The sequence below is a fragment of the Canis aureus genome, chromosome 27 (genome assembly GCF_053574225.1).
Source record: "Canis aureus isolate CA01 chromosome 27, VMU_Caureus_v.1.0, whole genome shotgun sequence".
Classification (NCBI taxonomy): domain Eukaryota; kingdom Metazoa; phylum Chordata; class Mammalia; order Carnivora; family Canidae; genus Canis; species Canis aureus.
The window spans coordinates 45,720,153-45,739,708 of record NC_135637.1 but is presented as its reverse complement, the minus strand read 5'-3'; the positions used below and the strand labels follow the sequence as shown (position 1 = coordinate 45,739,708).

Here is a 19,556-nt window from a genome sequence, read left to right as displayed (position 1 = left end):
TGAAATAGAATCAAGTAATCAGAAATACCTCTCCCCAAAGGTACAAGAATCTGGGAAACCATTCTACTTCTAATGTTCATTCCCAGCAGTCTGTTGTGAACATGATAGAGCCCATGGATATGGAATCCTTTTACGTGCTACCAACCCCTTGGGCATATTAAGAGGGACGTCACCTTGAAAGCAAGATAGAGGGAGCCTGGGTGGCTCGGCGGTTGAGTGCCTGCCTTCAGCCCAGGGTGTGATCCTGGAGATCCGGGATCGAGTCCCACATCGGGCTCCCTGGATGGAGCCTGCTTCTCCCTCTGCCTGTGTCTCTGCCTCTCTCTCTGTGTCTCTCATGAATAAATAAATAAAAAAATCTCTTTAAAAAAAAAAAAAAAGAAAGCAAGATAGATCTACAAAGACATCACTCTGGTTTTTTGGCTCTCTTCAAAGAATGCAGCATCTTGGGATCATCATTAATGCTCAGGGCTCCAATCATCTTTCCTTTGCTTTTATCATAGTCTTTCTTGTACATCACCTATGAAAACATCACACATGCCAGATCCCACCCATCAGGCAGCGTCACTGGGGTCCCCTGCCCGGGTGCCCAGGCCATACTCTCATCCCTGGCGATCCTGCTGTTGGCTTTGGCTGCCAGCAGGGGGATGGCGTCCACTTTCATGTCAAACTGCTTTGCTTTGCTCTTCTCCCAGTCATGTTTATAGATATTCTGAACAGGAGGTTTCAGCAGAAAAATGGTTAGAACAACATCTAACTCAGAATCATTCAGTAACAATAAGAAACAGACTGAAAATTTCTACATGTAGACTCTTTTCACCTTCAAACACTATACTTCCCAAATGATAGTATAATTATTCATAAGCCTGTCATCTTGCTTCTCCCCTCCCACCACATAAGGATAATACGCTTTCTTAATATCCTATGAACTCTCTAAAGTTTCGGCTATGCCGATGTATAAAGGATGATGTAGAAAGACAACCACTTAGAGAAAGTGAAATGGGACATTCACAGGAGCTTGCCAATGCTACAGAGATTAGCTGAGGGTAATTAAGAGGATGTTTCTGATGGTAACAGAAAATGTGGAAAATGAATTAGAAGAGCAAAGTAAGAGCCTTCTGAGCAGTTCAGCCTTAAAAGCTCCACTTATACTCTGGAAACAATTGCCACCATTGTTTAATTGCATAACTCCTAATCTGGTCTTTTTAAATACCCATAACATTTCCCCTTCACGTGGGCACATAATGGTAGATTTCTGTAGCTTTGATACTTACATCACTTAAGTTATAGGCATTGACTCTGTGCTGGATAAACTGTGGAGCATCTGCTGGTACGCTGCACTTGAACTTCTCACTTTCACGTTTTGCTTTGTAATTCAGCTGGAAAACAGAAGATATCCAAACAGTTCAGGGTCAGGATTTCCTTGAGGGCATGTGGGAGAGTGTATATAAATGACTGAATTACTTCTATACTTCTACCCTTTTCTGAAACACGCCTCAAAGTGATGGTATATCCATCCAGTCAAAGTCTGTTACAAGGCCTAGACTCTGACTCCCTCTTTCAGGATTGTGGTGTAATCCAGTTTGGGTTGTCATTTTTATAAACGCTATCACAATGTATGTGTGGGAAACTCATTGATGGATCTAAACTTTTAGGCTGTGACTTCAGGACACGGACACTGAAAGTCTATTAAATTCTATGATCAGAGAAATAACAAAAATAGAAATAATCCTAAATAACTAAAATCCTAGTACAGTCAAAAAGATACATATATTCTGATTATTAAAAATGTAAAGTACAGCACTGTATTTAAAAAATTTAAAGCTGACATAGGTGGAAGGAAGGGGATAGAGACAGAATGAGGCTGTTGAATTCTGGAGCTAAAGGCAAATGCACGATTGAACGTCAGCAATAACCACCTCGAGAACAGTGCCCGTGGCCGGTCCAGGCCAATGAGAAGATCATGCTGTGAGAAGACACTGCCTACAACACTCTGTCCCTCGTCAGCTTACCGAGTTCAGCTGGGCCAGTGATGTTGGTAACTGGCCAGCGTTTAGCTGTTCCTTCTTGTGGCATAAAATATTAATATGCTAGAAATGCCGCATGATGAACTGACAGGACTCCTGGGGTATAGCGATGTCATTCACTTCATTACCAACTGCAAATGAGCTGTGATACTAAAACACATTTTATCGTAGGACAGGATGTATTTTCCTTCCTGAGAAGGTTGTGCCGCTCTTAGCTGCTGGCACCGTGCAGCCCAAAGTGTGGTCTAGCAGCAGCAGCATGGGCATCGCTGAGGAGCTTGAGAGAGAGTCAGCATCTCTCTCCAGACCAACTGAATCAGAATCTGTACTCTAACCAGGTCGCTGGGTGACCCACACGAGTGTGACCGAGAAGCACTGCTGCTCTTCCCCGATCTTCACCCGGCTGGACCGTTCTGCTTTAGATCACCCTTGACCACCCTCTCTCTCTCTCTCTCTCTCACCATTCTGTTTGAATTCTGGATCGGTATCCTGTATTCATTTTCTTATTACTACCTGATGTCTTTCTTGTTTCTGCACTCTTCGTATCTTTTTGTATTGCCTTTGTCAGCAAACTCACAATGGGAAATGCTTGCCTTGTTACCTACACAAATACATGCTTTTGTTGTTTTCAAATTCATGAAATTTAGTATGCATTATTTTGGGTGTGTGTCAGATCCCAATGGGCAAATTCCCCACTAAAAATTGGTGACTTATTGAAGAAATATTATTTTTAGTATCGTCTAATACCACTTTTCCCAAGGCTGCAATTCAGTCAAGCAGCTTCATTTGCATCTTATTAAATCTTGAAAAATGACAGTGTTGGGTAGATAGATGAGCCCGTGAAAATGCTTATGTTTCAAATAAACACAGCATTCCAGGTCATCCACACTTGCACAAATCAAGGCACTTACATCGCTAAGCTGTTTCGTGTTGAGTTGGGCTTGCAACAGTACAGGAGTGTCGGTGACGGCCGTGAATTTGGTCTTATCTGGATGAACTTTCCACGTATGCTAGAAAAGATGTTCTTTAATAAAATATCATAATAACGGATCTTTATATTCTTGTTTATATACATACTACATATAAAGAGTTTCCAGTTAAAAATAGAATTTATTTTCTGAAAACTTGGTTGATATGTTGTCACTTCTCTCTCTCAATCTCCATCCCCTGATGTTGCCTCTAAATTGGTCTCCCCGCCACAATTCAGCAACCAGATTAATCTTCCTCCGGCTGACACCTTACAACAGCCCTCCATATGACTTGACCTAAACTGTGCTGTGGCTGATGAGCCCTACCCTACAGAATCTGCCCACCCCCATCCCCTACCATTTCACTTCTTCCCACTGTCTCCGTCTCCAGAACGCTTCTGCTACTTCATCTTTGCAATTCCTTAAGTGCCCAGCTCTTCTCTCCTTAGACCGTTCTTCCAGTTAGTTGCTCTCACCTTGATCTTGGCATGACTGCACATTCCTGCCTTAGAACTCTCTCAGAGCACCCAGCCTATGGAGCCCATCCAGTCTCACTCCCACTTCATCCTATTTCAATCCTATAGCATCATTCTTCATAGGTTGTATTATCATTGTCTAGTACCTTCCTTCTTTATACGTTTTTTGTTATCTATTTATCCCTCTCAAATGCATACTCCCCCAGAGGCAGCCCACCTTGTTCCCTTTTCTTTCTCAGCATCAAGGACAGTGCCTGACATAAGCTAGCTCCTCGTGTAAATTTGTGAAATGAATGAACACCCCTCTCTCACAAATCTATCTTACCTTTCCCTCCACTAAGCCACGTGTACATAAACTACTGAAAGTAAAGCTTTATTAAGACCACAAACTATTCTGTAACAGATCGGTTTCTTCACAATAATTTTTGTGCTCCCCAGTTCCACCCCAAATTTAAAATTTAACATCTGCTAACCACTAGGCATTAGCATGTAAACTCCTGCTGAGTTCACCACTAGATGGCACAGGAATCCCAAACCCCATTTGGAGAACTCTGGGCAGCTGACTGCTGTCTTTACACTGGTCTAGCTTCGTGATTGCTTCATATTCTTGTGTGATTTTCTGAGGGAAAAAGCATTTCCCTTATCTTCTTCATACCTGGCTTTGTAATTTTTCTATAATGAGAAAGAACTAAAATAGATCATGACTGTTATTACCCCCAAAGAATGTCATCGAGAGACAGGAACAATGGTCTTCAACTTAATGTCACTGTTGGGAGTGGAGACTTTCATGCAGTGTATTTGATATGGGTCCTTGAAGCTGCCCACGTAATGGCCCAAGACGTTCTGTACATAGGAATGTTTGTATTTAGTCTGAAAGAGAAGCATATTGACAAATATGCCAATTAGGTACGTTATTTGTCACATCGTAGAAAAGCCCTCAAACCCCAGGAGCAACCATGGCCTTTCCAACCTCGCTGAAGTTCTTCAGCAGAGTGTCAAGTTGGTATTTAGGGGTCTCACAGTAGTTCCTGCTCTTTGCTTTTGTCTTCTCATAGCTTTCCCCTCTATAATCTCTCTGTCAAAGGAAGAAGAAAATTAAACAGAGAAGAAAAATCTATGTCATGGTGTAGAAGCCATTCCCATCATTGCTATACTTAACCACAAAGAAAAATTTTGTACTTTTTCAGAATTTATTTTCCATACGGCGAAAAAGGCAGTATTCCTATGGTAGAGGCTCACATCTTAGATAATCTAGTCTGCTAACAACCATATATGCGCTTGTGTTATTTATCCTAACATTGCTGAGCCAGGATATTCCATGACATAACAATGCTGCTTGAGCAACTTTTTTGTCTTAATGTAATTCTATCCACTTGAATGCATTTGAAGGAAAATGAATTTTTTAAATAGTACAAAATTAGGTAAAAGGTATAACGTGGACCTTAAATACTTAGGCACAGTCCCAGAAAAGTCTTCAGCTCATTACTTGATGGAAACACATTTTATTTACAATAACTTTGGAAGCTGGATTTTCTCCTTGAGTTCTAATATTTTTCTTTATAGTAATATGCAAAAATAGTTTTTTTCCATTTTATTATAGGTATCATGTGTTCTTACACATTCTCCTTAATTTTACCGTGCAGAAATCCAAAAATATACGCAGGACAGACAAGCATACTTATAAATGATACAGGATAGGGAATATTTATTTAATGCCATGAGTTAGGGAAGCAATTTTTATAAGGAATTTTTAATATTTTAGTCTTTGAAATGAGATCAGTGTTTTATACAATTCTTAAAATACTTTGTTCTTGAGGTTATGCTTCATCATCTAGTTTTCCTACTTTATTGTCTTTAGCCTGATTTTCTCAGTTTTTGCCTTTTATTTTTCTATATATATTTTTGCAAAGTACCTGAAGTCAGATCATTACATGGAATGAATATGTGTTTATGACATACTGAGATATTAAATCTATTTCTAGGAAATGATAAAGAAAAGGCTATTGCTAGTATATTTTCCCCCTAATAAAACAGAGGGCATTAAAGAAATTAAGGAAACATTTACAATATACACTGATGTCTCGAAGTACAGAGTTGTTATAAGAATAAGGAACTTAATCATTTTTTACTCCTGGGCTTTTGTGTGTGACTTGTCATCCTGAATTGGAGATTTCATATAGGCTAAACATCTCATCCAAAGTTATAGTAAACAGTAAATGTAGCCATATCTGAAAGTAAGCATGATTTTACAAAGACACTCACGTCACTCTGGTTCTTGGGATCATCATTAATGCTCAGGGCTCCAATCATCTTTCCTTTGCTTTTATCATAGTCTTTCTTGTACATCACCTGTGATAACATCACACGTGCCAGATCCCACCCATCAGGCAGCTTTACTGGCAGCCCCTTCCCAGGGTGCCCAGGCCATACTCCCATCCCTGGCGATCCTGCTGTTGGCTTTGGCTGCCAGCAGGGGGATGGCGTCCACTTTCATGTCTAACTTCTTTGCTTTGCTCTTCTACCAGTCTTGCTTATAGACATCCTAACCGGAAAATTTTAACAAAGGAATTGGCAAAGGTGATATGCATATTATCATACTGTTAAGACTAATGAGTATCTCAATACTCTGTCTTAATATGAAACAAATGAACCATTTTCACTATAGAAAATCATGCATAAAAAAAGAAAATCATGCATATTTTAGTTATTTTTCTTCAAACTGAAGCTTCTAATTTTCCAAGATCAAGGTGCTCTCCTCCTCATTAGAATCTTTCATTAAATTAACCTAATCCTAGTTACCATACTAATACCTAACTCCTGTTACTGAGCCTTTCACAGAGTGGCACCAAATATTCTACAGTTAATTTACTTTTTATGATCTAAAGATATCACTTTCATTTGATCTCAAGGTCCTTTGAAAGGTTATTTCCTGAATCATTACAATACTCATTGATGCTAGATAATCTAAGGACTTATTTATAGAATTGTTGAAGAAATGAGATCTCCCCTTCAAAGGGGTATTTGCACTTTCTATAAAATTAAGTTTTGAAAATGAAAGGTAGCAATGGATACCTACCTGGCCTTATGCCTTTTATGCAAGCTCTCTTACATGTAGAAATAAGCACCGTTTATGTGAAATAAGGGATATTATACGTCTGAGTAGTAAATAAAATGAAACTGTATCTGAAGAAACAGGTCCTGGGTGAAAATTAATCATTGTATGACATAAATGAATATATGGCTAAAATATCTCACATTATGATTTGCAGTCAAACCTACATGAGTGGTGGCATTTTGGAGGTTGGTTAAAACATATCGAGATTGTCTAATTGTATGAAGCTACCTACAACATTGCTACACACATTTATAAGGTGAATTGAAAGATACATGGGTAGAGGCATAAGGGCATGGTGCAGATGCTAAATGTTCTTCCCATCTTTATTTAAGATTTTATCTATTATTGAGAGAGAGAGAGAGAGAAGGAGAGAGGGAGAGGGGCAGAGACACAGGCAGAGGGAGAAGCAGGCTTCATGCAGGAGCCTGATGTGGGACTCGATCCCAGGACTCAGGATCATGCCCTGGGCCAAAGGCAGGCGCTACACCGCTGAGCCACCCAGGGATCCCTGTTCTTCCCATTTTTAACACTGAAGTGTTTATGCAGTGAAACAACCCAGAAATAAAAGCACAGGTTGTCAGGATATCCCATACCATAGTATATAGGAGCTTCCATCACTCAGGTTATAAGCATTGACTTTGTGCTGGAGGAGGGCAGGAGTATCTGGAGGTATGTGGCACTTGAACTTTTCACTTTCATGCTTTCCTTTGTAGTTCAGCAGAGATAGAGAGTGAAAGAGACAAAGACAGATGGAGAGACAGACAAAAAAGGAGACCATTAGCTCGAAAGAAGAATTGTCCCAAAATACAAAATCTCGGGTGGTACATTTCATAGAATAAAACGTAAAATACATTATGTTAATTAACAACTGACAATGCTGTTGAGATCAATACAGAAGTCCAGAGCGAGGGTAGTCCACCCTGCACGACTGACAACCTGCATGAAAGCACGTCTGTCACCGTGGTAGGACTATCCTGGAAGGAGGTGGCTCTTTCATATATGCTCCCTCTCCAGGCACATCACAACCGGCCCCCAGAATCAGCAGATTCTTGAGACTCACAGCCCTTTCTCTCTTTCCATTGTCAACGCTCACTTTCCGGAGAAACACGTTCTAACAAACCTGGTTACGTCCCCTCACATACATTATGCTTTGTTAATACTCTTTATCTGAAGACTTTATTTCTGGCCATCAATTGGCTGAGGTTACTTTTATTGCTTTGCTTACTTCAGCACAAGTTTGGAAGTTCATACTTAAAAGTCATGTGATAAAAGTATCTCCAAAGCTCCATTTTCCGAAACTTATTGGAGACAGAGACATACCGTGTATTAAACATCAACTCCGGGCCAGGGTATTTACTATGCTCAGATCTCCTTTCGTTTACTCTTCAAAACAACTGCAAATTACAAAAGGGTAACTAACACGAGGCATAACGAGGTTAAACAATTTGCCTAGGGTGCCGGGTTATAAACGACAGAGCTGGAATTTCACCCAGATTTGCCTGGCTAAAGACCTCATGTTCCTTCCAGCATGGTAAGCTATATTAGGCCCCCTTAGAGAACCATTCTGCTATCCTTGCTATACATCCCAGAAGATGCAAGGCAACTAAATAAGGAGATCTTTTAGGTGATTACAAATATAGACAAGTTAAATTTGATACACTCACTTAGCCTTTTTTTTTTTTTTGGTAAATGTGACAAGTCACTGGATTTTATATACAGAGTTATGATAGGTTATCCCTCAAAATTGGATTTCCTGCCTATTTAAAGGAACTTACATCACTCAGTTACTTGGAATTGACTTGGGCTTGCACCAGCACAGGAGAGTCGGTGACTTGAGTGAAGTTTGTTTTATCTGGATGGACTTTGTAGGTGTGCTGTGGAGGAAAAAAGGAATAGTCTTAGCAATCAAATCCTATAGTCCAAGCAAGGAGAACCCATTCCCCAAAAGAAAAGAAACTTGTAGTTAATAAAACACAAGGCTCTTTTCTAATTAGACTGCAGTGTTTTAGAGATGCTTTCGCAGCTGTACAAGAAACTTTCTCATTCTTCAGATTTCTGATAACTCCTCTTTGGGGAAATGAACTAGAATTAGCTCTTGAAAAGTATGGATGACAGCTAGGGAAAACAGTTCATCACCTACAAGATAGATTTTGTTTCTTATAATTTCCTTGCTTGCATATATTTGAAAAGTGTTAAAATTTTAAATTTCTCTTGAACCGCTAGATGCTCTGGAGGCCAGGATGTTTGAAGGTCATACTACAGACTCACATCTTTACATGGATCCAGCTTCTCGATTGTTTCATTTTTTTGAGTTATAGTCTGGGGGAAGAAGCCTTTGCCTCGGTCTTCTTCGAATTCTGCTTTGTAGTTGTTCTACGAGGAAGAAAAATCAGACACGAGGATGCAACCATTTTATCCATGCCCTAAAGATGTGTTAAGTGGAAAGCTAAACAACTGTCTTAGGACTTACATCGCTGTTTTGAGGTGCAACTTTCATGCAGTGTGTATGATATGGATCCTCAAAGCTGCCCACATAGTGTCCCAAAATATTCTTTAAGTAGGAATCTTTGTATTTGGTCTGAAAGACAAAACATATTTCATGTATTTATTGGGGGAGAATAATGGATCTTTTCTTAACAGAAGAAGTAACCACAGAATTGCTTACATCACTAGTGAAGTTGTGCAGAACTGTATCAAGTTGGAATTTGGGGGTTTTACAGTAATTTATGCTCTTTGCCTCGGTCTTTTCATAGTTTTCCTTGTATGGTTCCTGTCGAAGAAAAAAATCAAAGTAGATTCTTGTCACTCCCACACTGATTATAGTGCTTGTATTTCTCAACAACAATAAACAAGAAGGAGAAGATAAAAAGATATATCCTGTCAACGGTCTTAAAAACTGACAATCAATATTGGGGTGTAGTGAATGAAAAGTTTCTTCTATTAGCAATTACTGTAAAGTTTAGGTTTTTAACATTCACCAAAAAAAAGTCAAGAAACCAGTACTCTACCTCAGACCAAGCCCTTAGTTGTGGAGATTTGTGTGTACTTCAGGACTGCTACATCCGCTCTCCCTCAACTCAGACTCGTCTTTCACTGATGGTGCAACAGACAGGAATCTTCTGAGCAACAGTGAATTCTTTTTGAAACAAACCTTCACAAAAATGTTTAGTATAAGTTGAGAAATACACTCTCTCTTCCTCCTTCCACCAAGGAAAAAACCTCCTTACACAAACAGATAGTATATCCTGTATATAGGTATATACAGGAACTCAGATGATAAAGCTACTCACTCTTCCTCTCAGCTATGACCCAAATTTAGCTCTAATACTGACAATAAACAACCACTGGATTTTAAATGCACAACTGATAAAGTGAGAGTCTTGTCCCTTTCTCATGTTAGGTTTTGAGGTTGTACATGGTGCTTTTTGGTTTTTAAAAATTTATATTGTTCTCTTTATCAACAAAGTAGGTTTGAACCTGAGCTTTGCTATGTTTGATAAAGATGACCTTTATTTAGGAAACAGAAAACATGCTTTGCATTGATTTCCCAACAGGGCTATTTGGACAGATCCACTCACGCTCTCTCACCTGCCACTCCAACTCCACTCGCCTCATTCCTCAATCACAGGTACACATTTCTATGGTGCTGACTTAATTTGAGGGACAAAGAAAAGATAACTAACCCACAGGGGGAACACCATGTATAATCCTCAAATATTGGGAAAGCTTAATACTGTGGGAATAACTTAATTGATCACATGTTCCCTCTTATTTATATAGTCAAAGTGGTCTTGGGCTGTTAGTCTCTTAATGCATCTCTCACTTATCCGATCTGTTTTATTTTAAATCTTATGGATTGGTCAGACTCTTAATTCTACAAGTAGAAACTCCTGTGAAGACTTAGGGAGCCACCTTTTATTTTTTGTTGTTGTTGTTTGTCTTTTGGGGGAGCCATCTTTTAAGTCGTGCTTTCTGCAAATGATGGTTTCTAGGGCCAAGATTTGCACAGAGAATGACAGAGGTGAGGGGAAGAACCTGTGGAACCCAGGACATTTGTCTTTGCCCTGCTTGAAGAACACAAGGGCAGGGTGCACACACAACTTCACCTCTCACTCTCTGCCCCTTGCAAAGCCTCTTTCTGTGTCAGGATCCCAAAGAAGCACAAGCACTAGAACCTATAAGCAAATGAGGTTTTCTCTGCCCCTTGAGCTAAATCCACAGGCACCCCCCCTCCCAAACTAACACACATCATACTCAGGGGGCATTCCTGTCTTCCTGTGGTTATATAGTTCCAGGGAAACTGCTACACTAGAATCCTAAATTATTTGCAAAATTATGTATGCATTTAGTCATTATAGAAAGAGAGATAGTTCATCTCTCTAGCAGCTAAAGTTAAAAAAAACACTTTCTGACAAGAACGTACTTATTACATCACTCAGGGCATTTCCTGCCGCCTTCAGCTGCTTGAGCAGTGGGTTCTCTGAGGCAGGAAGTACATTATAATCAGGCTTTCCTTTATTCTTTTCAGAGTCTTCTTTGTATTTTACCTGTAGGAGTGAAATGATAAAGTAACTGGGTTACTTTTGTTCTTGTCTCTATTATGGATATTATGACATAGTTCTACAAATCAATTTTCTCTCTAGAAAAGTGGCAGCTTGACATTTTATAAACAAAATACTCATAGTAACTCATAACAGCAGCAAAGAAACTGCATAAATCTCCAGGATAACTTTTCTTCCCATTCATTTATTCACTCAAAAACATCCATAGGGTATTCATTACATGCTGGCCTTGGGACAAATACATGAAAGAATAACACCTGGTCCTTGCCCTCAAAGAGAAAAAGACATACACAAATAATGGCAGTGTATCATGTCTCAGACACTTGCTACTCCACAACTCTCATTTAACTTAGCCACCAGTGACCTAACTGCCAACACATTTTTTCAAGAAAGCAAGCCAGAAGCATCATCAAAATCTATCCTCTGATGCCTCATTGACTGTGTGTGAGCATGTGTGCAGTTCACGTGCGTGCAGAAGTGACTGTACGTTGGTAATTTCAATTCAGAAACATTTTAAATAGCGGATCGCTCCTTTCTCCCTTCACTCACTTCTCACTCTCTCCTCACTCTACTCCTACCTCATCTCGCTGATGTGTTCACATGGAGATACTCCAGAGTTCAGTCCTTAGAGTTTTCTGTCTATGCTTGCTCCCTTGATGGCCTCCAGTCTTCGGACATTAAATACTCTCCATATACTGATGACTCCCAAATTTATACAACCCTCCCATATATCTCCCCTGAAACTTCAGACTTGTACAATCAACTGCCCACTTAACATTTCCACTTCGATGTCTAAAACGCATTTCAAATCCTACATGTTGGAAGCTTAGCTCACGTTTTCCCTCCAAAAATAATTATGCCCTCCTTCCACACTCTTCTCTCTTAATAAAGAGAAATCCCATCCTCCAGTTGCTTAGACCCATTCTTCTCATATCCCACATCCAACCCAATAGCAAACCAGGTCAGCTCTATTCTCAAAGTCCATTTCATCCATCAGCCCTGCTCCCCTCCTGATCTAAAACATCACTATTTTGCACCTGGATACTAAATGGCTTCCTGGTCGTGTGATATCCTTGCTTTCACACCCTCAGCAGGGCCAAGGCTAGGGTTTCAACCACGTCTGATTGGCTTTGAAGTTTATTTCTAGTGCTTTAGAACGTCCAGGATTCTTCTTACCAAAGTCTACTCTACAGAGTATAGGAGCATATCCATGGATTTGTGTATCTTGTCTGCGTCTAGATGTTCAGCAATTGCTGAAGGAAAATAAGAAAAATCATGGTAATAGATTGTGTGGGAGTTTCCATATTCAGAGAAGGTTGACAGCTGTCCTTTCTTGAGGGGTCCTTCTGTCTGAGAGCACAACCTTTCTAATTGCAGGTATCAAAAGCTCCTTTAACAAATACTGAAGATGATACCTGACTATTGTTAAAGGTCAGACATAGGAAAATTTTTCAAAAATTTGGTAGCCTTATGATAACCCCAAATTGCACTTTTTGTTGAGCCCCAAGAACCCTCTTTTTTTTCATTACATACAAAAGCAAAATTTCTAAGAAACTCACCCACAATAAGACCATCATGACAAATAAGAGCATTTCTTCATACCTTGCTAGCTGCCACTCCAGCTTGTTTATTCACTTTGTACTCTGGTGTTTCGGTCTACGTGAAGTAGATCTGGTCTTTCATATTCTCAAAGTCTTCCTGGTATTTCCTCTGTAAGACATTACACACACTGGAGAATTGCCATGAGCACAGACTATGAAAGGGTTCACATGGGAGGACAGGGGCCGCTTCAAGAGCTCACGCACAGCCGTGCTCCTCTTGGCTTACACATGGGTCCGGTTACAATGAGAGATGGTAGTGCCATCATCAAAACAATTAGCAACTCAACAGAGATTTGGAGCACTTACAAGAGGCTGAAAACCAGCCTCTAAAGAGCTCTCAAAGACCAGGGGCAGAGAACTTCAGAGGGAAAAAAAAGAGCACTTTTACAGTGAAGAAACTCTGGGAAGAAACGAATCAGTTTCATAAAATGTACTGGTTGGGTTCTCCAGGCAAATAGTACTTTAACAAGGGCCCCTTTAACCTGTACTCACTTTGAAAACATATTGTTGATATGAAAATTGAGGCAAGCATAATGGAATTTAATCAAAACAGTATTTCTCAAAAAAAGAAAGATGGAGAGATTTCTTTGTCAGCAGGAACTCTACACAGGTCTTGTCCCCATGAAGAGGAACCTGGACTCCAATGTACTTGTAAACCTGCAGGTGCAGCTGAGGGCCAGAAGTCATAAAGGAAAGGGTCACTTTTTCAACCTAAGAATATCTGGCTCTCCCTTCGTACTGCTATTCCCACTAGCAGCCCCCTGTGCCATGTCCACAGTCACCCCTTCTTTTTCGACAGCTTCAACCGCTCGCTCTTCATTAGCTCCTTTCCTTTAACTTACTAAAGGCCTCTCTGTTGTTAAAGTATCATGTCCATTAAGCATGCAGCAGCCCCTTCACCCTTGCCCTCTTTTTCCTTCACTACTGACTACTCAGGGCTTTCCTTCCATCAACCTTGAACCCTGCCTCCAAAAAAGCAGGACGATTTGTCAATCCCCAGATACATGAAGCCCTCTTACGCCTGTGGACCTTGTACCTGCTGTTCCCTTTCTTCAACATGCCCCAGCTCCAGACTCTCCCCATCTGCCTACAGGCTGCTGCTCATTCTCCATGGCCCTGGGTCAGCACAAGATCCCCTCCTGAGCCCTCCCTGACCTGAAGACCTTCTCCTGGGGTCTCACTCAATGTGACCGTTAGCTCCTTGGAAGGAACTGTCGGATGATGCCATGACTGGTTGTTTACCTATCTGCCCCTCCTTGGACTGTCAGATCTGGATGACAGCAAACGTAACCTCTCATTTGGGAGCCCTCGTGGCTTGGGCAGACCCTGACCAGAGCAAAGGTTCAATGATGGATTTCTGAATCTATGTTTTATATACTGACGCCATGGAGGGAAATCTCATTAGGAGACTTACTGTGCCAACTCTGCTACTACTCACTTGTGAGACTTACACAAATTACTTCTCCTTCCAGGTGGCAGTATTCTTATTTACAACATACAGAGGCTGGATAGTTCCTGGGGCACCTGGGGGGCTCAGTGGTTGAGCATGTGTCTGGCTCAGGGTGTGACCCTGGGGACCCGGGATCGAGTCCCGCATCAGGCCTCCTGTGGGGAGCCTGCTTCTCCCTCTGCCTGGGTCTCTGCCTCTCTGTTTCTCATGAATAAATAAAAACCTTTTAAAAAAAGAAGCTGGATAGTTCCAAGGTCCCAGTCATCTTCATGCTTTAACCAAGTCTAACTATGTCCCATCCTAACAACATCTACCTACTGCCTAAAACAAAAGCTTTTACGAATATCCAAGGGTCAATGGAGATACAAAAGACCAGTTTTAAGATGCAGTTATATTAGTTCCTCTACTCAGTCTTTAAGGAGCGAAGGCTTTATTTTAGGCATAGGGCGATTGGTATTTTCCATGGCTGGCCGAGTCCTCAGAGTGAGCAAAGTCCTATCAGAATGAATGCTTACTAAGTAGGGCATCCTGTCAGGAAGCTCCAGAGAAACCGGATCTAGAAGTCCTCATTTCTCAGGAACTTTCTTCAGAATTCTGTCTTGTTAGAATTCTGTACTCTGGATCCACTTAAAGTCTCTCTTGGTATTTGCCAAATATTTGTTTCGGCTCAGATAACAAGAGAAACCTAGTAAGTGGGTTTCAGAGAAACTGGAAGAAGGCACAGGTGAGGGGGACAGAAAGCCTCCAAACCCAAGCCCTCAGTTGAGATCTCCGTGCCTAGGCAGCGGAATGTTCTGTGAACAACAGCCCGCGGCGGGGGCGGGGGGAGCCTCTGTGCCCAAGAACTGTAGGAGCTCATGGTGTGGACAACAGTATTAATAGGCAGGCTGGGAACCTGATGCTTGGTGCAGTTAGTCTGCAATAAAGTTACAACCCGTATCTTAAGTGCCACGTTTTTCTGAGGAAGGATGGGAAGATTTTACTTCACTATGCAGTCTCCATTATGTATTCTGTTGAGGTATCTCAAGACATGTGGTCAACTGTACCTGTTTGAAGTCCCTAGCACCAAAGTGGCATGGAGGTTTCCCTTCATCTGTCCATCTTATGGGTAAAGGGAGACGGGAAATTAAGTATCTTCTTGGACACTCTTCCTGAGCTCACGTGACACGGCATTTCCTGGTTCTCCTTCAACTTCTCTGACCATTTGTTCTCTCATTACTCTGCCGGCTGCTTTCCAGATGTCCTAAGTAGGGGTATCCTCCAAAACTCTGCCCTTGGCCATACACTACTCCACCCCCCCTTCATATATTTTCATGTCCTCAGCTATCACTTTTATTCCGATGACTCTCCAATATTAATCTTTTGTCCTGTTCTTATGCCTGTGCAATAGGACAAAGTTTCTAATGGAAGATCCAGATCAAGGCATCTTATGGATGAGGCATCTCAACTCCATTCCTCCGTTCACTAGTACAGTTGTACCCCTATACACCCAGACTACCAGTCTCTGTTGTAAGCTCCTTGATGGCTCCTTTCACTCTCTCATCTCCAATATCCAATGTCCTTAACACTTTTAAAATACCTATTGCCCTCAGATTCCTTTCTTCCTCTCCGTTGTCCTCCCTTTCATTCCATGATATTATTAAAATAGTCTTCTTCAATGTATCACAATTATTCCTAGTCCCAATCCACTATATTGTCCATCAAAGTTTTTCCATATCCTACTTTTACCATACTGTTTGCCCCCCAAAAAATCACAGGGTATCTCTTAAGGACTACCATATCATGTCAAAGCTATTTGGTCTGATTTTCAAGGTCCTGCCACCACTTCCTTAAAAGCACCCTCCTAATGAGGTGTCCACAGCATTCAGTTTCTTTCTCCTCACCAGACTCATTCCACCTCTGTCCCTCGTTTCAAGTGTACTCTCTACTTGGAATGCCTTTTCTGGTCATAATTGCCCTTTCCCTTGGGATTACCACTTCCACGAGGCCTTCTCTAATTACTTGCATGTGTCTTTTCAGCAAGTATTAGACTGTAGAATTTGCTCCCTAAGATTTTTGAAAACTGTTTTCTTATTGTTTCATGTATAACAATTTCATCTTACCAGCCTGATTATAAAATCTCAAGGGAAAGGATGAAAACTTCTTTTCTATCCTGCCAGCTGTCCATGCATAGACTTTCAACAAGTAACTACTGATCACTTGATAAAGGTCACACAGTAATACATATTCATAGATACAGAAGGTTACACAATATTATATATTCATAAGATACAGAACCAGAAAATGAACTTAGAAGCAAGAAGTCCCTACACATTAAAATTGGTACCGTGTACTAGAGAGCCTTAAGTTTTTGTTATGGCTTCTCTAGTTCCTATGTTACTCTATGGAAAGACTGGAGCATAATCTATGCTATATTTTAACGAATTATATGAAAACAGATAAAAATATATCCCCTAAATTTGCAAATGACATCGAGTGAGAGGCAATAAAAGATCAAGACCTCGGGATCCCTGGGTGGCGCAGCGGTTTGGCGCCTGCCTTTGGCCCAGGGCACGATCCTGGAGACCCGGGATCGAATCCCACATCAGGCTCCCGGTGCATGGAGCCTGCTTCTCCCTCTGCCTGTGTCTCTGCCTCTCTCTCTCTCTCTCTCTCTCTGTGACTATCATAAATAAATTTAAAAAATTAAAAAAAAAAAAAAAAAAAGATCAAGACCTCAAAAGTCGGAGACACCATCAAATGAGTCTGCATAATTCCAGTACAAGGCAAGATAGGATCCTAAGACCCACTGGAAATAAATCCCAGTAATTTTCAAGACGCCAACTGACTTGTTAAGTCCATAGTGAATGTAAGAAGTTCTAGGGGTCTGATTGACAACTGAATCAAAAACAACTTGTTGTTTTATACAAGAGTGCTCTCCTGAAGACTAGAACAGTAGCCTTTGGATTTTCAATATAGCCTCTAGCAAATCCAGAGGTCAAGAAATAAAGCTCCTCAAAACAAGGGGAAGTGCTAGAATCAAGTGGAGTTCTCTGCTGCGGATATAGCTTTCAACCTAAGGAGTCTCTTAGGCCTTTTAAGTCCCTCTAAAACTGTTTTCAAGATAAAAGACACTAAAATTCTGGTCAGTGGAGACAGCTGATTTTTCTTTTTACTAACTTTGAAATATCCTCCATGTCTTTGAAATATCCTCTGTGTATACCTTACGGCAAGAGCTTTTGTGGGGTAACTACACAAGCCATGTTTGGACAAGTGTGTCAGTTCATGTAGACAAAGGGGGACACATCACAATTCACACTTTAAAATTAGGAAGCAAATCAAACTCCTTCAATAACATTTTTCACTTAATATATTTCGGGAAATGGCTACGATCCCAACAGGTTTTTTTTTTTAAGTGCCACTCTACTGTCACTGAAGAACTTCAACTCCAGCCAAGGGAACAGAGGGCACAGGCTACAGTGGAAAGAACACCGGTCTTGGGATCACAAGATCAGGTTTCTAATCTGGGTTTTGCCCACTAATGACCTAGGTCTTAGACTCAGGTTCTTCAACTAATAAAAAACAAGATTGGGTTTAATTATATCTAATATAAATTATACATCTAAGTACACATCATAAATTACAACGATTCTAGATGTATTCATCTGCTATTATGACATTTAGTCTTTTTGAAAGAGGAATTGCAAAGAACATTTGGCCAGAAGACCTAACTGGAAGCGTCCCGATTCCACACTCCCAAACAATGTTGACTGCACTTGACTTACATCACTGAGGGCTTTCTGGGCCTGGGCCACCCGTCTCAGCTCTGGGCTATCGTTGTACGCGTAAAACAAGCTTTTGTCAGCTTCCCAGTCCTCAGTGTACAGTTTCTAAATCAGAAAAGAGTGAGAAGTTATGAGATAGGAGCTCCCACTTATACGAAATACACAATTTTGAATTCATCCATCAATAGCAAGAAGAACCGAGGGCAGGGTAAGAGCAAAGGCAAATGGAATCTCCAGATAGCCTCCCCCATTCCACTCAGTCCAAGTCATCTTCATTAATAGCGTGTCCTGCTTCTCCTGACAAATCATGTTTTCAGGAGGGTAGATGTGTCGGATTTTGTTTCATCTCCTCTCTGGGGCCTTATCTGCTTCCCACAACAACTATGAATGCAAGCGGAAGGAGGCAGGAGGCACCTCGCATAGTTCCTTGTCACGAAATAAACATTTTGTAAGAGCGATAGTCAGAAATAACTCGAAGTGTAGCCCCGGTCTCTAAGAGCCAGGTCTCCGGCACATCTCCCTTCTCCCCACGTGTTCAGCTTCCCACCAGGACCCTCCCTCCCACTCAAGAGCTTTCCCCTCAGTTCCCCCTTGCCAGCCACAACCCCTGCAGCCCACACGGCTCAAGGACACTCGCAGAAAGGCTGGGCCACCACGCGCCAGGTCCACACAAGCACCAGGGATTCCTCTGAATTAGGTGGAGGAGGACAGAGTTCATGACAGAGCAGAAGCCCTCACCTTCCCACACATGGCTGTGTTCTTAACTGCCTGGACAAGCTCAGGGGCATCAGGGGGACGCAGGTACTCATCGTTGGTGTCTTCCCAGTTCTGCTTGTATAAAACCTAGACAGGGAAGAGGACCCGTGGTTGAGGCCACCCACGAGCTATGAGGGTTCAGAGAACAGAGTGCTGTTGAGTCTTTCACAGTCAAAGCGCTCTCATGGAGGGGCTGCCCTTGTGCCAGTTGTCACCAGCACTGACTGTGCGAGCGGTGACCATGTCAACATCCCACGATACTTCCCCTGCATTGTAAGCTTTTACTTGAAAAGTCTGATCTCTTAAACTAAGTCATGATCATGATTCTCCATAGATTCCTTTTAAGGGCTGCAACCTTTGAAAGTCATTGGCCGATTCTGGAGAGGGGGCATGTTCCTCTTGACCTATGTGGTATTTTTTCCATGTTTTTGATTAGTTATTTACATTTGAAATTTAAGGATTTCTTGTAAAAATTAAGCTCCCTGACTTCTCTAAAAAGAAGTAGGAGCCTCTGGCAACCCTGGGATTGCATTCGGCACGGCAACTGCCTGGACCGAGTTGCAGGGCAGAGGTTTGACAACCCACTTCAGTCATCCGTGCAGTCTCCCTGACAGGTGTGGGCACCGAGCTCATGATGCCCTGAGATTCAGGGAAGACTGGCGAGCAGGATCAGGCCTGTCGCGTTTTCTTAGGTCAGATAGAGGAAACCCACATGCATCCCAAACATCCACACTGTGACCTCACCTTAGTGACTTGCTGCGACACTTTCTTCGCATGTTCAATGTCCTTTGCTTTTTCGTCCACGTGACACACAGTTTTAGCAACATCGCCATCCAT

At 41.5% G+C, this 19,556-nt stretch overlaps 1 protein-coding gene and 1 pseudogene across 1 annotated transcript in view; both read right to left on the bottom strand.

The window, feature by feature from the left end:
* Positions 1 to 1,222, bottom strand: part of LOC144299458 (nebulin-like) — an 11,324-nt gene extending 10,102 nt beyond the window's left edge. The window contains exons 1-2 of the mRNA XM_077874970.1: positions 1,214 to 1,222; positions 601 to 712 (exon numbers count right to left, since the gene is read on the bottom strand). Of these exons, the coding sequence (XP_077731096.1) occupies positions 601 to 712; positions 1,214 to 1,222 (121 nt within the window). The remainder of the gene's footprint in view (positions 1 to 600; positions 713 to 1,213) is intronic.
* On the bottom strand, positions 1,038 to 19,556 carry LOC144299457 (nebulin-like; annotated as a pseudogene).